This window comes from Vipera berus (genome assembly GCF_964194415.1).
Source record: "Vipera berus genome assembly, chromosome: 2".
Taxonomy (NCBI): Eukaryota; Metazoa; Chordata; class Lepidosauria; order Squamata; family Viperidae; genus Vipera; species Vipera berus.
The window spans coordinates 38,965,800-38,984,455 of record NC_138203.1 but is presented as its reverse complement, the minus strand read 5'-3'; the positions used below and the strand labels follow the sequence as shown (position 1 = coordinate 38,984,455).

At 37.7% G+C, this 18,656-nt stretch overlaps 1 protein-coding gene across 1 annotated transcript in view; it reads right to left on the bottom strand.

The window, feature by feature from the left end:
- RASA1 (RAS p21 protein activator 1) overlaps window positions 1-18,656 on the bottom strand; it is a 67,090-nt gene that overhangs the window by 12,151 nt on the left and 36,283 nt on the right. Inside the window, exons 12-22 of the mRNA XM_081321741.1 lie at window positions 12,647-12,734; window positions 11,920-11,997; window positions 9,996-10,153; window positions 9,675-9,751; window positions 6,671-6,843; window positions 5,846-6,005; window positions 5,513-5,655; window positions 4,208-4,323; window positions 3,294-3,380; window positions 1,571-1,638; window positions 472-560 (exon numbers count right to left, since the gene is read on the bottom strand). Of these exons, the coding sequence (XP_081177867.1) occupies window positions 472-560; window positions 1,571-1,638; window positions 3,294-3,380; window positions 4,208-4,323; window positions 5,513-5,655; window positions 5,846-6,005; window positions 6,671-6,843; window positions 9,675-9,751; window positions 9,996-10,153; window positions 11,920-11,997; window positions 12,647-12,734 (1,237 nt within the window). The remainder of the gene's footprint in view (window positions 1-471; window positions 561-1,570; window positions 1,639-3,293; window positions 3,381-4,207; window positions 4,324-5,512; window positions 5,656-5,845; window positions 6,006-6,670; window positions 6,844-9,674; window positions 9,752-9,995; window positions 10,154-11,919; window positions 11,998-12,646; window positions 12,735-18,656) is intronic.

Sequence of the window (18,656 nt, the reverse complement as noted above, 5' to 3'; positions counted from 1 at the left end):
TGATTCATTTAACAACTATAGCAAAAAGGTCACAAAACTGGGTGTGACTCACTTAACAACTGTCTTAACAATGAAAATTCTAATCCCAACTGTAGTCATAGGTGAAGGCCTACCTGTATGATCTGCAAACCATAGCAAAACCTTTGTTTGAAATTTCCAACCTACAAAACAGTTTTCTTACTGTCTCCTGCCCAATCTAGAGAGACACAAACACCTTTAAAAGGAACGAAAATGAACAGGAATGCAAAAAACAAGTTATGATTTCTTTATTCATTTGTAATATGACTCTGGTCTGTTTTTGGAATGTCCAACAACTCATAATTTAATCTGATATGTGGACATAGGATATAAGGAAATCCTTTTCCCTGATGACTAATTATGGGACTATCTGCATGCCAAGTATACAGCAATTAGGATACACAGTTTGTTTGTACTTTCTTGATGAGAGTACAATGAACCAATTATGTTTACCTTAGCTCCAAACTCAACAAGATTTGCCAAATTCTGCACAGACTTAGCGACCAGCGTCAACGTTCTTGCTGCAGTTGGAGAAGGAGAATCTGTAACAAACAGTTTGAAAATTAAAACCAATATTACAATAATTTATAGCAAGCCAACCTAAGCCAAGTTCTTCCTTCTAAGCCACATTAAACCAGCTAAGTTGCTCCTGATTTAAGTGGTTAACTCAGGGGTGTCAAACTCAATTCCATTGAGGGCCGCATCAGCATTGCCGTTGCCCTCAGGGGGCCGGGTGGGTGTGGCCAGGGTGGGCGTGGCCTACTGAGTGGGCGTGGCTAGAGTGCGTATGGCCTACTGGGTGGGCGTGGCCAGCTCTACATCGTTCGCATCAAGGGTGCCTATGGGGGCCTGGGCAGGAGTGGGACAGATCTGAGGGTCTCTGACAGAAGGAGGGTCTCTGGGCCAGGGCCAACACAGCGGGGGCCGTTCCCTCACTGTTTCCAGGATGGCTTCAGGGGCCACATAAAATCACTTCGCAGGCCGGATCTGGCCCCCGGGCCTTGTGTTTGACATGTCTGGGTTAACTGATAGCTGTTTGAAGGGGAAATCCAGAAATCATAGCATTTCCTTTCCTAAGGCACTGATAATATAACAATAGAAATCTTAAGGTAGTAAATTCTGGCAGCTTCTCCTTTCCTAAAATTTCTTTAAAGAAAAAAATTGGCCAGCTAGTTGTTTAGGAAATATATCAAAATAATTATACACCATCATATTTTTCATTTTCTTCCTAGTATCTCACCTTCTCAAAACAATTCAAAGTGAATTGTTGAGTAGCAATATTAACTTATTTTACATAAAAATGTTGAAAGGAAAACTTTTAGGAAAGTTTAGCAGTATTAGAAATGCTGAATCCACATAAGTGCACCAGATCCATATACTCTCATTCTCGTTCTATTACAGACATTTCTAATAAGATTTATACATTTAAAAAAGCACTTAAACCTATTTAACTAAGCAACAGAATTTATTTTTTCCATGACTGTATTTGCAACTATATAGGCATTATTGTCCTAATGCTAAATATGAGTTAATTATTATCTAATGTACTCACCTGAGATGATATTAAACATCCTTGGATTTAGAATAGCAGGGCAGATCAGCCGAAGGAAAACAAAGCCACTAAAATTATAGATACAAGAATATGTTGGTGTTTGAAATAAATGAACAAGATTGTGAAATCAAGGTACACATGATAAAATTAATTCATTTATGTTATCATTCTTGTATATGAACTAGCAATAGTTTATAATTTTCAGCCATTATTCTAAAGCAGAGAAATTATCCTCTCAACACATATAATACCTTGTAAAATATTCCTTACTGACTAACAGAATGACAGAAAAGATGTTCAAAGGTTCTAAATTTTTCAAGCTATATCACCCTACCAATGTAAAATTCGACTCTCATTGTTTCCGAACTACCGTATTTTTCGGACCATAAGACGCACCTGACCATAAGACGCAACCAGTTTTTAGAGCAGGAAAACAAGAAAAATATTCAGAACCAAATAGTACCGGTATACTAAAATATTTAGGGTTATGGTTAGGGAAAAGGGACCCTATTGTATTATTGTTGTTGCTGTTGTTATTTTTTTTAAAAAAAATAAAGCATGGAAGGAAGAGGAGTGGGCTTCACAAAAAGGGACTAGAAATGCCAGGGGCAGACACACACACACAAAAAAAGGGGAGGGGGCAACAGACAGTCCGGGTATGTCCAGCCTTTTATTCTCCTGCTGCAAAAACTCCCAACAATACCTTTGTCCAAAACGCCTCTCGCCTGTTTTGAAAGCAATTGGGGAGACGGGCAGGCGCTGCAGGCTCAAGGGGGGGGAAACGGGTGGCAGGGCTCCGCTTGCACGGCCAGGGAGGTTGTGGTTTTTTTTTCCAAGACAAAATGGAATTTCCCCTTCAGTGCAGCAGAAAGCCCATCGGTTATCCTGTCAGCATGTGGAGCCAGGGAAATCCTTCATGAAAGAAGCTCACGTGAGCAATCCCTGCAAACATTCCTCAGATAATTCATCCGCCTACGCAAATCTCTACATAGCTTGCCTTTCTCTTGCTTGCTTGCTTGCTTGCTTGGCAGAGCACAGAGCCAGTGATTAAAATCCAGGGACTTCCGAGACGATCTGCATTAAAGCCACCCACGGGAATGTGTGTGGGGGGGTCTGATTGGTGTGATGCCTGCCTCCCCCCCTCTCCTTCCCTCCCCACCGCCGCGGTCGCCTTTTTCCTTGGAATGGGCAGCATTTCTGGGCTTGCTGACGCAGTCTGCGCCACAAGCCGCGGGCATTGCATGGGAGGCGAGGGCAGCAGCCGCGGAAGGGCAGTTTTGCAGAGAAGTTAGAAGAGTGGCTGCCCACGCCCTGTTCTTGCCTGCCAGACAGGAGGAAGAAAAAAAAGGGGTGGGTGGGCTGGGTCTCCCTTGCCTTTGCTGAGGTACCACACCTTCGGACCATAAGACGCACCCTCGTTTCCCCCCCACTTTTTTTGGGGGGGAAAGTGCGTCTTATGGTCCGAAAAATATGGTAATATTTTCTCTCAAGTTTTAACAGTATTTTTTCTGCATATGCATTCTTTTATCTAAATATATTATACTGTTGTGTAATTTATGAAAAGTGATTTTTTATAATTATGAAAGCTGAATATCATGAATTTTCAAAGTTTTAAAACAATGCATCTTTTCAAAGATAGCTGAAAAATAAAACATGAAGGTGATTTTCTCAATTATAGCATATAACAGGCAACAAAGCAAAGATAGTAATAAAAATATTTTACCTAACTACTCTTGTCCTCATGGTTGTGTTGGCTGGCCACTTACTCTGAACAGATTTTTGTAAGCAACCATAAATATACCTCAATGTCCTATTCAAAATACAATAGGAATAATAAAAAAATGCAAGTTTTACTATAGTCAAATATTTCAAAATGATAGATAACGTATATTCCTGATACTTTACTTACATTTTAACTGTACAATCAAGAGTAGCATTTTAAAAAAATGTTGCATGACTCAATAAATATATCACACAAAAGTTTAGCAAAGTATTGAACTCTTCAGAAATTTTACTTTTAGATATCAGCTGAATAACTGAAAGATACGTAATTTCTAAACAAATATCAGAACTTTCTAAGAGTTTATACAAATTTATAGTAGTGGTGGCAGCATGGTGGTCTAAGTAGTGAAGACACTCGCTTCCTACTCAGGACGTTGAAAGCTCAACCTTGGTAGTGCAGATGTTACTCTCCCAGGGCACAAAGGAAAAAATATCCGCTGCGAACTCCACACGATCTCAGGAAGGGCATCCAGTCAGTAAACGCTCAGCTCCATTCAGTGGCCCCAATTTCACCCCGAATTAAGGGATTACAGGGTCATAAAAAGGGAATGATTCAAGTTTATAGTAGAAATAAAGTGACTTCAGACTGTAATAGCATTTCCAGTTCAATACATCATAATCAAGATCCAGGTGAAAAACAAGGAAATGTATTTTTCTAAAGTTACAGAGGTTCTATTATACACACATATTCTTACTCACAAACACTCTGCTAGTGAACAAGACCTAAGAGCTTGGCCCAGGAATAACTTTACAGAAAGAACTATATCAGAACAATAGACAGAATGTGTTCTAATACATGTGAAATTGAAACAACCAAATTTCAACAGATTTTCTAGAAAATACAGATGAACTTACGGAGGTAGTATTTCTGCAGCCATGAATATTTTTTCCACTAGCTCTGAAAGGATACTTAATAGATGTGCTAAGTTAGTATTTACATCTTCATTTTTTTCTAATTTTGAAGGATTCAACTGAAATATAAAACCAGAAATTGAACATTTTTATTTTGAATGAAATAGATATGTTTACAATACACAGCAGTTTAAGATTAGAAGATTAAGACTATTGAGGTACATCAAAATTTTAAATTCAATAATAAGCATATGGGTTATAATGCCATAAAACCAAGCTTCTTGGCTTTTTTTGTTCCATTTTGACCTCTGAGAAACGTACAAATCTTAGTCAGAAAAATATATTTAACTTCATCAGATAAAATAGACAGAAATTGTCTATATTACAATGGAAAAAGATTATATACAGGTTAAATACAACTATATATTTTTTAAAAAAATAGTTTAAAAAAACAAATATATGTGCTTCTTTATTAATCCATTAAATCAATAACATGATGATGCACTTTCTGGGTACAATAATTTTAGAGAGGTTATGAGGTTAGCAAACGTTTTTACTCTCCTAATTCCATCTGAGATTAGGGTAGCCCCAACCATATTGGCCTTTTGCAATACCCCTAAAACTTGGTTTTGTACATGGGCCTGGGGCCCCAGGTGTGTGATAAAGCCCACCTCTTGGCTTTGTTGATGGTTATTTTATGAGGCTTGGCTGCTATGTTTTTTATATTACATGTTTTATTTGATCTATTTTACTGTAAGCTGCTCAGAGTCATATATATGTGATGGCTGGTATATAAATCAATTTTTTAAAAAAAGTTTTAGAGTCTAGAGGCCATATTTACTTTGTAGCCTATGTATATCACTGAATGCAAAGGTCAATTTTAGTTAGAAGTAGTGAAAATAAAGCTGTAATGTTTCTTTCCAAGTTCAAAGACTCCCTTGGAAAGGATTTTTAAGGGCTCTGTGGATCCCAGGTTAAGAATCTCTGCTCTAAGCTAAAATAATATTGGAATAATATTGGAAACAAATGCTTTACAGACAAGTACTAATTAGACCAGCATATGATTTTTTTATATTTCTAGTATAGTATTTCTAGGATTAATGTACTTAAAAAATTGACAATGATACAGTATATTGATAAATCAATTTAAAACCTAAATAATATAATAGAATTAATTTTATAAGGATATACCTGTTTAAAATCTCCTCAAATTGCTATAAACAAATCAATTGTACATTAAAAAAAGAAGTATTTCCCAAAGAAAATGTGCGTATTCATTAAACAGTAATATTAACTGACGTTTCTTACCTCACAAGATTGTTTACTCTCCATTATCTTTAAAATAGAGTCCTTTAGAGCATGATGCACAAACCGTGTAGCTGTAGCTTTCATATACTGCTCCATAAGTGTACTTGCCAATGTGGTGGCGCGGAATAAGGTAGTGGCTTCATCTGAATAGAAATATGTTTATATACCAGGTTCAAATATTATATATGGCATTTTTTAACAAAAAAACTGAGAGATGCTTATGGTGCAAAAGGAAAGGATTCTAAAGGAAAGGATTAGGAATCTTGGGAAAAGAGAAAGCAAATGTCATAGAAAATTAATTTCACGAATCAGTATTAAATATTTACAATGTACCTTCCATGCATATTTCTCTGTCATTTAGTGTTCGCAGTAATAATGCTTCCAGTTTTTCATGGAGAAAAATTTTAAGTAAAATACTAGCCAGCAATGTTCGATCTTGTCCACACACATGAGATAAGGCATAGACCACGTGCAACTCTTTTTGCAGTACCAACTGAAAAATAAAGGTTAATTATTTAATGTACAACTAAAATATCATTGCTTTCTTTTTCTTAAAAGAAGAAAACAAGCATATCAAAAACTAGTTAATGCAAAAATAGAATATTAGTGAATGTAAAGAAGCTGCAGAATCTATTGTATTTTTACAATAAAACGCTATTTTAAATGTTTTTGAGTCTCTGATACACTTGTTTTACTCCAACTGATATATATTTTTTCTAAACATTTTACAATTTTCATGTATTTCTGATTTCAGTTTTTCCCCGTTACAAGCCGTACTCTTAAATACTTTAATTTCCATTGCTATGTAATACACAATATATACGAAAGTTATTTTTTAAAATTTGGTCAAACTTCTGTTACGAATATATGCTGTTAATTCTGCTATTATTACATATTCTCCAAGTTAAAATTAACAACAACTTGCTCTATAATATTGTTTGAAGTTTGGAAGAGCAATATTACTCTCTTTTAAGTCTTGTAAAATTGTCATTGTTTTCTGAAGTATTTCAGTGTATGGCTTAAACAAATCTAAGCATCTTCTGTTCAAATTGGGAGCTACACAAAAAATACAAACAGCTTGAAAAACCAAAACTCTTGAGCTTTCTTATGTTGACAAACTTTTGAAATGGTTTTCAAAATGCCACATTATTTCAATACCTCTTTAAATTCACTGTATTCTTCTTCAGGCATTATTTTCTCCATAGAATATCGTGCTCGGACACGCAAAGAGCCTGGTTCAATACCTTTCAGGGGTACATGTGAACTGAGCTGGAACCATTCATCTGTTGCTTGTCCTTTCTGCAGTCGGTTCAATTGGCATCGCATAAATACTTGAAATATAACAGTTCAGATTATAGTTAGCGTTTTGCAATTCTATCATAACTAACTGACATTTCAAAAGGTGCAGTCCCCGGCCAACATTATCTGAGCTATAAGTTTTAGAGGTCAGGCCTAGTTAGGACCTAGATGGACCAGGAAATCACAGTAATATTGGCTAACCTGGGGGATGGGAGGGTGTAGGTATACATGCATGTATGGGCTGACATTCAAGTTCGATGTGAAAGATGTAACAAGACTCTCTGTATGTTAGTTAGAATATTATACTTGACTTCATTCTTATCCTAATGTTTTAGACATATAATAAAACATGAATTATTTCATCCCTGAGTTCAATAAAGTGTCTGAAAATTGTCTTTAAACCATTTTCCAGTAGGATAAACTGAAGCATAATTCAGCGTGGATTACACAATCCTTTTCTCTCTTATACAGAATAAATTATTCTAAATGCTAAGAATATGTAATGGAATGTGCACCTGGAGGAGTAGTAAATAGGAGCTTTACAATAAAGAGCTTTACCAGACAGAGGGCCAGATTAAGAGACTGTGCAGTCCTAAACTGGATGGGGAAGAGGTTGAGGTAACCACGTCTGAGAATCTCAGAATACATCCATTAAGTTAGAAGCTTTTAGCTTCAGTATGGCAAAATTCTGTCCCTTAGGTGTTAGCAAATAAAGGACTGAACTCAATTCAATTTTGCTATGTTGTCCTCGGGCTTGGACCTCACCGAATATCTAGTTATCTACAAATGTAAACAACAAAGTATTTATCAGGGCGATTCTACCTGAAAATTGATGCATCAAATCATTTTCCTCAGAGAGAAAAGTACAAAAAGACTTATTTTCTTAAAAGACAAAGATTTCCAAATTTAAACTTTTTTTTCAAGTTCACCTATATATTAGACATTTTATCTCCTCTTACATCAGTTTCAGAACATATAACTTTATTATTATATCTGTTTCACTTTCCCAGAGTTTCTGAAGTGTTTTAGGTGAATATTTTATATTTGTACTATTTCTAAAGACAGCTACATACACTTGAGTAAAACAGCATCTATTTTGTTTGACCACAATTTTTACTTATGAGTTATCTTTTTCTTACAAAGGCTAAGGTACAGATCCTTTTGTGCTATTCCCCTTTCATGTACTTCTAGCACAGAGGTGTAAGTTGTTTTGCTGATGTAAATAAGAAAAGAATCATGTTTGCTTCATAATGTTTTATTCTTCGCACTAAAATATTTAATATACCCATTTGTGTTTGCTTGATATGCTATTATTATTGATACATTACCAAACCTATTCCTACCAAAAATTCTGATCAAAGTGTTTGTATGTTTTAAGACCACATACATGAAAGAATATTCCTTTTGCTTTACAACCTCTCCAACACAAAACTGAAAACCACATGTCCTATGAGAGAGTAGAGCTGGGTAAGTAGCAGTAATGAGATTGAGTTTCCATCCCCCAAGTTTTGTCCTCAACTTTACTTCCTAAATCTATTTCCCATATTTATCTTCTTCAAGAAATGACTATGGACAGACCTAGTGCATAATCTGGGGGTCCTCCCAAGATATAAGGTTCCTGGCTAGGAGGGCTTTGGTAAAACCTTTGGGTTGCGTGTCGGGGGGAGAGGGTTGCAAATAATCACTCATGCCCTTGTGATCTCTCATCTGGACTACTGCAGTGCGCTCTACATGGAACTTGAAGAGCATTTTCAAGCTTCAATTGGTGCAAAATGTAACAGTACTTCATGAGCTGCATTGGCTGTCAGTGTGCTTCCTGATGTAAGTAAAGGTGCTGGTTGTCCCCTTAAAAGTCCTTCCTGGCTTAGGAACAGGTTCCTTGAAGGACCATGTCTCCCCAGTTATTTCTGCCATTCAATTGGCCAGGAAGGATAGATATGCTTCAGGTCCCATTGGCCAAAGAATGTTAGTTGGCAGACCCTAGAAGACATCCCCTAACTCTAACCTATAGTGTCCAGCTTGTGGAACATTCTACTTCTGGAGATCAGGATGGCCCTGACCCTGCTGGCCTTTCATAAGGCCCTAAAGACTTAGTTCTGGTCCTAGCCCTGAGACAGTGCAAGGACCTGCTTTTCAGTTATGCTAGAGATCTGAGTTTACATTGCTTGGCCAATGTGTTTTTTAACTTTGTAATTAATTTTTACTTTAACTCTGTTACCTAGAGTCATATGTTGAGATGGATGGCAATATAAATGGAATAATAAAAAATAGACAGATAAATATAATACTTGTTTCTCCTTTATTATCATCACAGAGTAGGCTCAAAGTTGGGCACATACTCATGCTCTGTTAAACTTAATTTTTGTTGACTTCTACCTGCATACCAGGTATTGCCTTTGTTGTTTCATCTCCCAAAGGTCCTCAAAGAATCAAGGAGCTAACACAGATCAGCCAACCAGCAGAGGCTATCTGGGAAAAATTTTGTCAAGGGCCTGAGATGCTACATCATATTAGCAGCAAACTAGTTCACCTGGGTTTAGGATTGCTGATGAATTCCCCAAGTGTCTATTGGAAATCAGTGCATTTGAAGACTATTTGAAATGAGAATACACAATGACTACCCTCTCTTGTTTTTGAAGTATTTTTATGAACTGAAATTACAAATGAGTACAAAAGGTGAAGAACCAACAGCAATGAAAATTTACAATAAATTATGGGCTAAGAATGATAGTGTAAGAAGGGGGCAAAAGCTGCTCTAAGTTATGTGAAAACTTTTTGTATTTAACTGGGGAAAGGTCATTTTACTTTTTGATAAATGCAGTAGTTGTGAAATTATCTTTTTTTAAAAAAATATCAAACTTACATATATCTGGATCTTTACTCTTCTTTGTTTTGTTACTAAGACTTATTTCAAACCTGTTGATATCAGAAGAAAGATCACTGGGGAAAAGAAAAAGAAAAATCAGATTCATATTTGTATTCCACGTTCGCACTAAACATCAAAATGGCAGAAAGTTGTTGGTATTTTCATTACAGTCATATTGGTTAACAAATAAAGGAAAGCTATATACTATAAAATTGTATGATTTCCAATTCCATTTTAAAGTAGCTGTTTTTTAAAAAATCTATTCAGTTTGTTGGCAAACATCCCTGTCCCATGTAACAGAATTTGCATAAAACTTACTCAAACACAAACTCCTCTGACCACACAGGATTCTGACCTTCTCGTACATGGGTTTTTGCCACCTGAACACTGTTCAGGGATATATTACAGTAAGGATTAGTAAAATGCTTTGCTGGAAGTGTATGGGCTTCTTCAACATGCAAAATAAGACTGCTGACCTAGAAAAATTGCAACAGAATTTTAAATTTTACATAAATTACAAAGTATAAAAATTGTACATAAATTATAGTTACATCCAGTGATATATCAAGTAATTATATATCTAGTAATGCCACATTAAAAATTTAATGCAATAACACATTAGATTTAATTTGAATGCTATTGTATATTCTTTCATATCTATCTAATGTTGGTAAACAAAGCAGAAAAACGTCTGGACAGAATTTACACACTACTGAAATAAGAATACAGTGCAAAACTATTGACTAATGGTTTTTAACTCTGGGTTTGTGCCTGCATAGAGCAAATTCAGAGAAACTATTTAATTATATTACTGCTCCAAAGATACCTGGATAAAGACAAACAGAACTCAAAGCAACAATAAAAGGGACACGTGTTTAGTTATTGAAAGGGATGGGGTGGGGAAAAGCACATAATGTAAAATAAATCCAAGAACCATCAATCCCCTTGGAATGCGATAATCTTAGGTATCCTACATTGGATAAAGGTATCCTACATTGCTACTAATGCAGGAACTAGTAGAAAGGTGAAGAGGAGGATCAAGATGCCACTTCCTGGGGCATGAAGAAATGCCAGTGAATATGGAAGGCATAAGCACCCAATCTCTATTCAAGCTTCTCTGTAATTCATAAGAGTTTGCTCTATGCAGATACATACAGCCTTTTGAAAGAATGTACAGCAAACCTATAAGAAAGTTACTATTTAATCATAAAACCACTATTTTTATGATTAAGAGAATTTATAGTGACTAATTTTGTCACATATAAAATTGGAAGAAGGAATACTGTAAAGTCTAAATGTTAATTGTTCTACCAAATATTAAGAGGCAGTCAGTACAATTTGCTATTTATTATTTATAATTCTCAAGAATTTTTGGAAGGCTACCCAATAAAAGATATACCATTATTACAATAATTAACACTTTATTTAGCTTCTCAATAAAAATGTCTCATTTATGCTAAACAGCTAGCTTTCAGAGGAGAATGTACTTAGTTCTCAGTTTATTTTTTTTATTTTATTTATTTTAATTCCATTTATATCCCGCCCTTCTCCGAAGACTCAGGGCGGCTTACAAGCTTAGCAGTAGCCTTCATTCTATGTATATGCCTGCTTATTAGGGCTTTCACACACACACCAAGCGGCATTATTACAAAGTCAGCTTAATTGCCCCCAACAATCTGGGTCCTCATTTTACCTACCTCGGAAGGATGGAAGGCTGAGTCAACCTTGAGCCTGGTGGGATGCGAACCTGCACTAATTGCAGGCAGCTGGTGTTACTTAAGGAGGCATTAGCCCACTGCTCCACCAAGGCTCTCTAATACTTTATGCATACATATATAGGATGACATTTACACAATGATATCCCACTATAATTAGCCATAAAACCCACTGAAATGACATCCCATACTACCACAGATATATCTTGCTCCATCTTGATTATAGAGCGATCTATAAGAAAAATGCCAATTAACATCATAATTGATTATAACTGAGTTTTCTTAGAATTTGGCTTTGACTTCATTATTAGTTAAAATTAAAGTTAAAAATTATTAAAAGCAAAGCAGTAATTGTATGTTATTAATATTAACTTAATTTATTTCATGTTTATTTCAATCTTTAATTTGTTTAAAGTATATGATAAAGGAGTCACTATGATTATTCTTTTAAAAAGTTATAATTTCTTTACTTTATACAATAGATTAGTTCCATCAAAAACATTTCAATTTCAGTGCGAACACATTACCTGACGCAAGCGCTTATTAGATGTTCCTGAACTTGTTTTTCGTAAATTGCAAAAAGTTTGCAAAACTTTCATCCAGTCCTGTAAGTAAGAATATCTCAGATCAGCAGTTTCCACCTATGCAGTGCAATCTTTTATATGTCCATAGCTGGATACAGGACTACAGACAAAATTGCACTTATGTTTAGTCCTTTAACTAATTTCTAGGTGTTTTAGTCAAGTTTAATTTGTTATAGCAGGTCTCTTTCTTATTTCTCCTAATGCAGAAAAATAGAATGATCATAATCAATTAACCATTTAATTACAGGAAGGTAAAGTATAAAGGCAAAAAAGACACTTTTTTCTGACTGCCCGATTTTTGTAAGTATCTGCTATGGTTCACTCCTAAACAGATTTCTTAAATAATGACAACCCTTTACCCTCTACCCTTTAATAAACTGCTTCACTAAGCTGTATATCAATCTCCTTACAAGGGCAAGGTCCTTTTGGGAGGCCAGTGTGTGTGTGCTTACACACATGCACACACACACACACAAAAAAACCCCTTGAAAAATATAAGATAATAGCTTTAATAGGAATGAAAAACTTTTGACCACGAATATTATAAATACAAATCACTTTAGCAAACACATTATTACAATCCAATCTAATTTTTATCACAGTATATTAAAAACATGTCATATACTGCTATCCTAATCATATTATTTCAGTAGATTTTTTGCATATTTACCTGTGCTTGTTCTGGAGTTTCTCCTGCAAAGTAAAAGATGTAATGCTCTTCACTAAAGTGCTGAACTACTATCTGAAAACAGTTTGGCCTATTTAAAGGAAAAACAAACAAATAAAAACAGAATTCTTTTAACAGAATGCAGCTGTCATTCTTGGGACATGCAGTGCTTTTCACTCTCATATATGTTTACTATTATTACTCTCCTATTGCAGTGCATTAAATAACCTCTTTATTTTCCAGATATGCCTATATTTTAATTGATAATATGCACAGCCTCTTTAAAAGCACATAAATAGCAGCATTTAAGGGTTAATTGCCTCAATATGAGATGGGCAACAAATAAATCTAATAATTAAAAATAAATGAGTTAATATTGACTCCAAAAACTGCATAAATTGAAGTCTAAATTCTAAATAGTTAGTTTTAATTTGCTATAGTCTTCCCCAATCTAAAATGTCATTACATACAAATTTGTTTTTTGGTATCTAGCATCAGGCATTATGTTGGTATATTTATGTTCAGGAACTGAGAAACTTTAAAAACAATTTTGAATGTTATAAAAAATGTAATTTTGAGATAATCTAATATTTCAACTGAATTTTATAAAAAATGCACATCAGGATTGTAATCCAAAAATTTAATGCAAATTATTTCTCTTAACTTTCCTAGCCGTAAGAGTGACAAATATCATTCATACATAGTACTTGTTTTTTGTTTAAATTCTGTTACAGATTTTGGGGGTTATTGGCCTCTATTCCACCAACTCCTAGAAAGTCTGCTTCATATCATGCATGTTATAATATCACTCTCTCCTTAAAGGTAGTCAAAATCCTTAGTTGAATTATTCAAGTCCTATCCTCAGGAATCCACAAGCCGTAAAAGGGTTAGTTTTAGTGTTCTTACACTGACCGAGCCCCTCTCCCACTGAAAAAGGACAAACAAAAATAAAAAATAGATCATTTTACTTCCAGAAATACTTCCAGAAATAAACCACTGGCTAAAGGGTTGGTGTTGCCAAGAATACTTGGTTTTCCTGGACTGCATTTCCTACGTGAAGAACTCTTGGCAAGGGATGGGCTGCACCTCACGAAAACAGGGAAAAATGTACTCGGGAAAAAACCTGGCCCAACTCATTAGAAAGGCTTTAAACTAAAATTGAGAGGCAAGGGTGACTAATCATTAGAACCTGTCGAACACAAAACCAATCATAAATCCCAAGAAAATAAACTAAGAGGTAGGGAATGATGAGAAAAAAGGAAAAAAAAATCAAACAACAATCAGGGGATCCAGGAAACACACCCATAGACAGGCATAAAAGCCTTAAATGCTTATATACTAGTGCTCAAAGCTTGGGGAACAAACAGGATGAATTAGAAACAATAGTACATGAGTGTGAGTATGACCAGGGCTTTTTTCCTCATAGAATGCTCAGAACGGAGTTCCGGCACCTTTTTTGGATGGAATCTTGTAGGGTAGGCAAGGCGGGTTGTATGACATGTGTGAGTTCCGGCACCTTTTTCTTTTACAAAAAAAGCACTGGGTATGACATAGTTAGCATTACAGAAACCTGGTGGGATGAAATCCATGACTGGGATGGACTAATAGATGGATACAAATTGTTCAAAAGAAACAGGTCTACAAAAAGAGGAGGACGAGTTGCACTATATGTAAGATAATACTACATATCTACAGAAATGCACATGAACAAAGATAAAAGCCCTCCAGAATCTATATAAAATGAAAAAAAGTGACATTGCCACAGGGGTATACTACAAGCCACCCAACCAATCAGAAGAAATAGATGGTCTCTTTGCCAACCAGTTAATAAATGTACGTTATGAAGCACACCACAGTAGTAATGGGAGACTTCAACTACCCAGATATCAGCTGGGAGACAAACTCTGCTGCGAGCGGGAGAGCAAACAGATTCCTAACCAAACTAGCCGACAACTTGGTCATCGAAAAGATAAGAGGAGGGAACTAGAAGTAAAGCTATAATGGACCTAATTCTTACTAACAGAGAAGAAGTAATAGAGGGAATTGAAGTTGCCGGAACCTTGGGGGAAAGTGACCATGTCATTTTCTATGCAAACACAAGCATAGAAAATATTTCAACCAATGTCTTAAACTTCAAAAGAGCTGATTTTAACAAACTCAGAGAGAACCTAGGAAAGATTCCTGGATGAAAATCCTAAAGGGGAAAACAACTCAAGAAGCGTGGGAAACTCTCAAAAATGTGATCATAAAAGCCCATACCAGCACAATACCATTGAAAAAGAAAAAAAACAAGAAATTCAAGAAAAAACCAGCATGGCTGCACAAAGCTCTCTCTGACAAACTGAAAGACAAAACGGACAAGTACAAAAAATGGAAAGAGGGACTCATAACTAAGGCTCATTATCAGCAGACAGCCAGAACATGCAAAGATGGTCAGGAAAGCAAAGGTTCAGAATGAACAAAGATTTGCAACAGAAATCAAGGATAATAAAAAAGTGTATTACAACATATTAATAACAAGAAAAAAGTCAAGGAAACTCTTCTCTCCAGAGAGAAGATGGCAAGGAAGTAACAGGCAGTACAGAAAAAGCAGAGCTGCTTAACTTATTCTTTGCATCAGTCTTCACACACAAAGAAATTATAGCACAACGTATCAAAAAAATACTGCAAAAGACAAAGTAGAAACAAAAATTAAAATAAGCAAGAAATTGTAAAAGAACACCTATCCGACCTTGACGAATATAAATCACCAGGACCCAACAGATTACATCCCAGAGTTCTGAAGGGGCTGGCACATGTTATCTTGGAACCACTGCACCATATCTTTCAAAAATCCTGGAGCACCAGGGAAGTACCTGAGGATTGGAAAAGGACTGATGTGGTTCCCATCTTCAAGAACGGGGGGGGGGGGGGGAAACAGACCCAGGAAACTACAGACTAATCAGTCTAACATTAATACCTGGGAAGATCCTAGAAAAGATAATGAAAAAATAGATCTGCAAACAACTAGAAGCAAATCAAGTTATAACTGGTAGCCAGCATGGGTTTGTTAAAAACAGATCATGCCAAACCAATCTTATCTTATTCTTTGATAAAGTGACCAAATTAGTAGACCAGCGAAACACTGTGGACATAGTATACTTAGGTATTCAACAAAGTACACCACAATTTACTGCTTGGTAAACTAGAAAAAGGTGGAATAGACAATACCACCACCAGATGGATTTGTAGCTGGCTGACAAACTGTTCTCAATGAGTAATACCACCTGTGGTACATTGGCACCTAGCAGGTGGTACGCGACCATCCTAGAAAAGTGGTAGCGAGGGAGGGGAATGAGCTGAACCGGTGGCAGCACTGCACAAGCCTGATCAAGAGACGGCTGGAGCTGCAGGGCTGTCAGGGCTCAGCGGAAGTGTCAGGATCAGCGCTTCTTTGGGGCTGTCAGGGCTCAGCAGAAGCGCCAGGATCAGCGCCAGGCTCCAGCTGGAGCTCAGCACTGATCCTGGTGCTTCTGAGCCCAGAAGAAGCGCCGATCAGCTGGAATGTTGCAGCATCTCCAGGGTCTTGTAATTTACATTCAGATGCTTGGCAACTGATTCATATTTATGACGGTCACAGTGCCCAGGGTCATGTGAAGTGACCAAAACCTGCTGCAAACATCCAGCAGAGGGGGGGGGGGAAATAAAAACCAAACACCCCCCACCCCACCCCTGCTGCCAATCCTCAACAGAAATGCTCACAACAATGAAAACCTCGGACAAGAGGAAGAGCGCTGCCGGGCGGACAGGCAGGTGTCTTGCTCGGCTGTGGCTTGGGAGGGCACTTTTTTCAGTGCCATTGTAACTTTGAACAGTCACTAAGCGAACTGTTGTAAGTTGAGAACTACCTGTACTTCATCACTTTTTTCCTTTTTTTTTTGGTCATCAAGTTTTTGACACCTTGCTAGATGAATGGTGGTACTTGGATGTTGCCATATCCTAAAAGTGATACAACGGGTGAAAAAGTTGAAAAGCCCTGCTCAATGATACTACATCCACATGGAGAGAAGTAAGCAGTGGGGTAAGACATGGCTCCGTCTTAGGCCCAGTACACTTCAATATCTTCATCAATGACTTAGATGAGGGAATAGAAGGGGAAATTTACACATGACACTAAACTGGCAGGAATAGCCAACACCCCAGAAGCAAGCTCAGGATTCAAAAAGACAAACTTGAACAATGGGCCCTATCCAACAAAATGAGTTTTAATGTGGAGAAAAGCAAAGTTTTACATTTAGGCAGGAAAAAAATCAAAGATATAAGTACAGATTAGGTGAGACCTGGCTCAAAAACAGTAATTGTGAAAGGGACCTTGGAGTCCTATTAGATGATCACTTGACTATGAGTTGAGACTGTGCAGCAGCAGCCCAAAAATCTAATACAATCCTAGGTAGTATAAAAAGAGGCATAGAATCAAATTCACACGAAATATTAGTACTGCTTTATAAAGCCCTAGTGAGACCACACCTGGAATACTGCAACCAATTTTGGTCACCATACTACAAAAAAGATGTTGAGACCTTGGAAAAAGTTCAAAGAAGAGCAACTAAGATGATCCAAGGCCTGGAGACTAAAACATATGAAGATCGTGGATCGCAAGACAAAGGAAACTACCCAGAGATATGGTGGTTTATTTTACAAAGAGAATGATTAGAAATGAAGTTATCCAGGCCTCCTACAATATTGATTTTGTAATTGCTGAGCAAAAAGTTCTGATTTTAAAAGAGATCCCTGAAAAGATTTTAAGAAAAAGGAAGGAATTTGCTTTTTTGACACAAGAATTGAGACGACGTGATATTAAGTTTAGATGGCAAATACCAGTGGGTATGGTGGTGACCTATGAAGGTACGAGGTACTGTTTTACTACGGAGATTCAGGCACGTTATTTCTACAGTAAGGTTTTAAAAGCAGTCCCCATACCATCTTTGGAATCTACAAAGAAAAAAGGTGAGAGTCTCAACGTTCCAGAGAGTACCCGCAAGTTGCTGAAGGGTTAACGCAGACGGATGTGAAAGATATAGGAGTGGGTCAAATTTCATTATCACTGGAGAAGGCCAGAAATTGGAAGAGGCGTGCTACTTCTGGACGAATGAATCAAGCCTGAAGATTTAGTCACATAATTGTAAGAGACAATAATGTAATAAGGATTATGGGAATTGGAATTGCTAGAAGGACTAAATATTTGGGGATATATTTTCTACCCTTATAAAATACCGTATATACTTGAGTATAAGCCGACTCGAGTATAAGCCGAGACCCCCAATTTCACCCCCAAAAACTGGGAAAAGTTGTTGACTCGAGTATAAGCCGATCCGCCGTTCTGCAAGCCTCCGCCGCCGGCGGAGGCTGGATCCGCGCTCTGCAAGCCTCTGCCGCCAGCAGAGGCTCGATCCGCCATTTTGCTGTCCGCTTCCTCGCTCCACGCTGCCATTCGGGGCCCGCGCGTTCCCCGGGCAAATCGCGGCACCGAGCAGGCGAGGAAACACGCCCGCTCCAGTCGCCCCCCCTTCCCTCAGGAGACGCGAAGCAAGTGACCGCCCGGAGCTTACCAAGGACTTGCGCGCGGCCGAGGCTTTGGTGCTTCCAGGATCGCGCGCACCTCTCCCAAGCCGCCGCCGTCCGGAGACCTGCCGAAGTTTGGGGAGGTTTGGGGAGGTGCGCGCGCACCTCCCCAAACGTCGGCAGGTCTCCGTTCCTCCGCGCAGACCTGCCGACGTTTGGGGAGGTTTGGGCGCCTCCCCAAACGTCGGCAGGTCTCCGTTCCTCCTGCCGACGTTTGGGGAGGTTTGGGCGCCTCCTCAAACCTCCCCAAACGTCGGCAGGTCTCCGTTCCTCCGCGCAGACCTGCCGACGTTTGGGGAGGTTTGGGCGCCTCCCCAAACCTCCCCAAACGTCGGCAGGTCTCTGTTCCTCCTGCCGACGTTTGGGGAGGTTTGGGCGCCTCCCCAAACCTCCCCAGGTCTCCGTTCCTCCG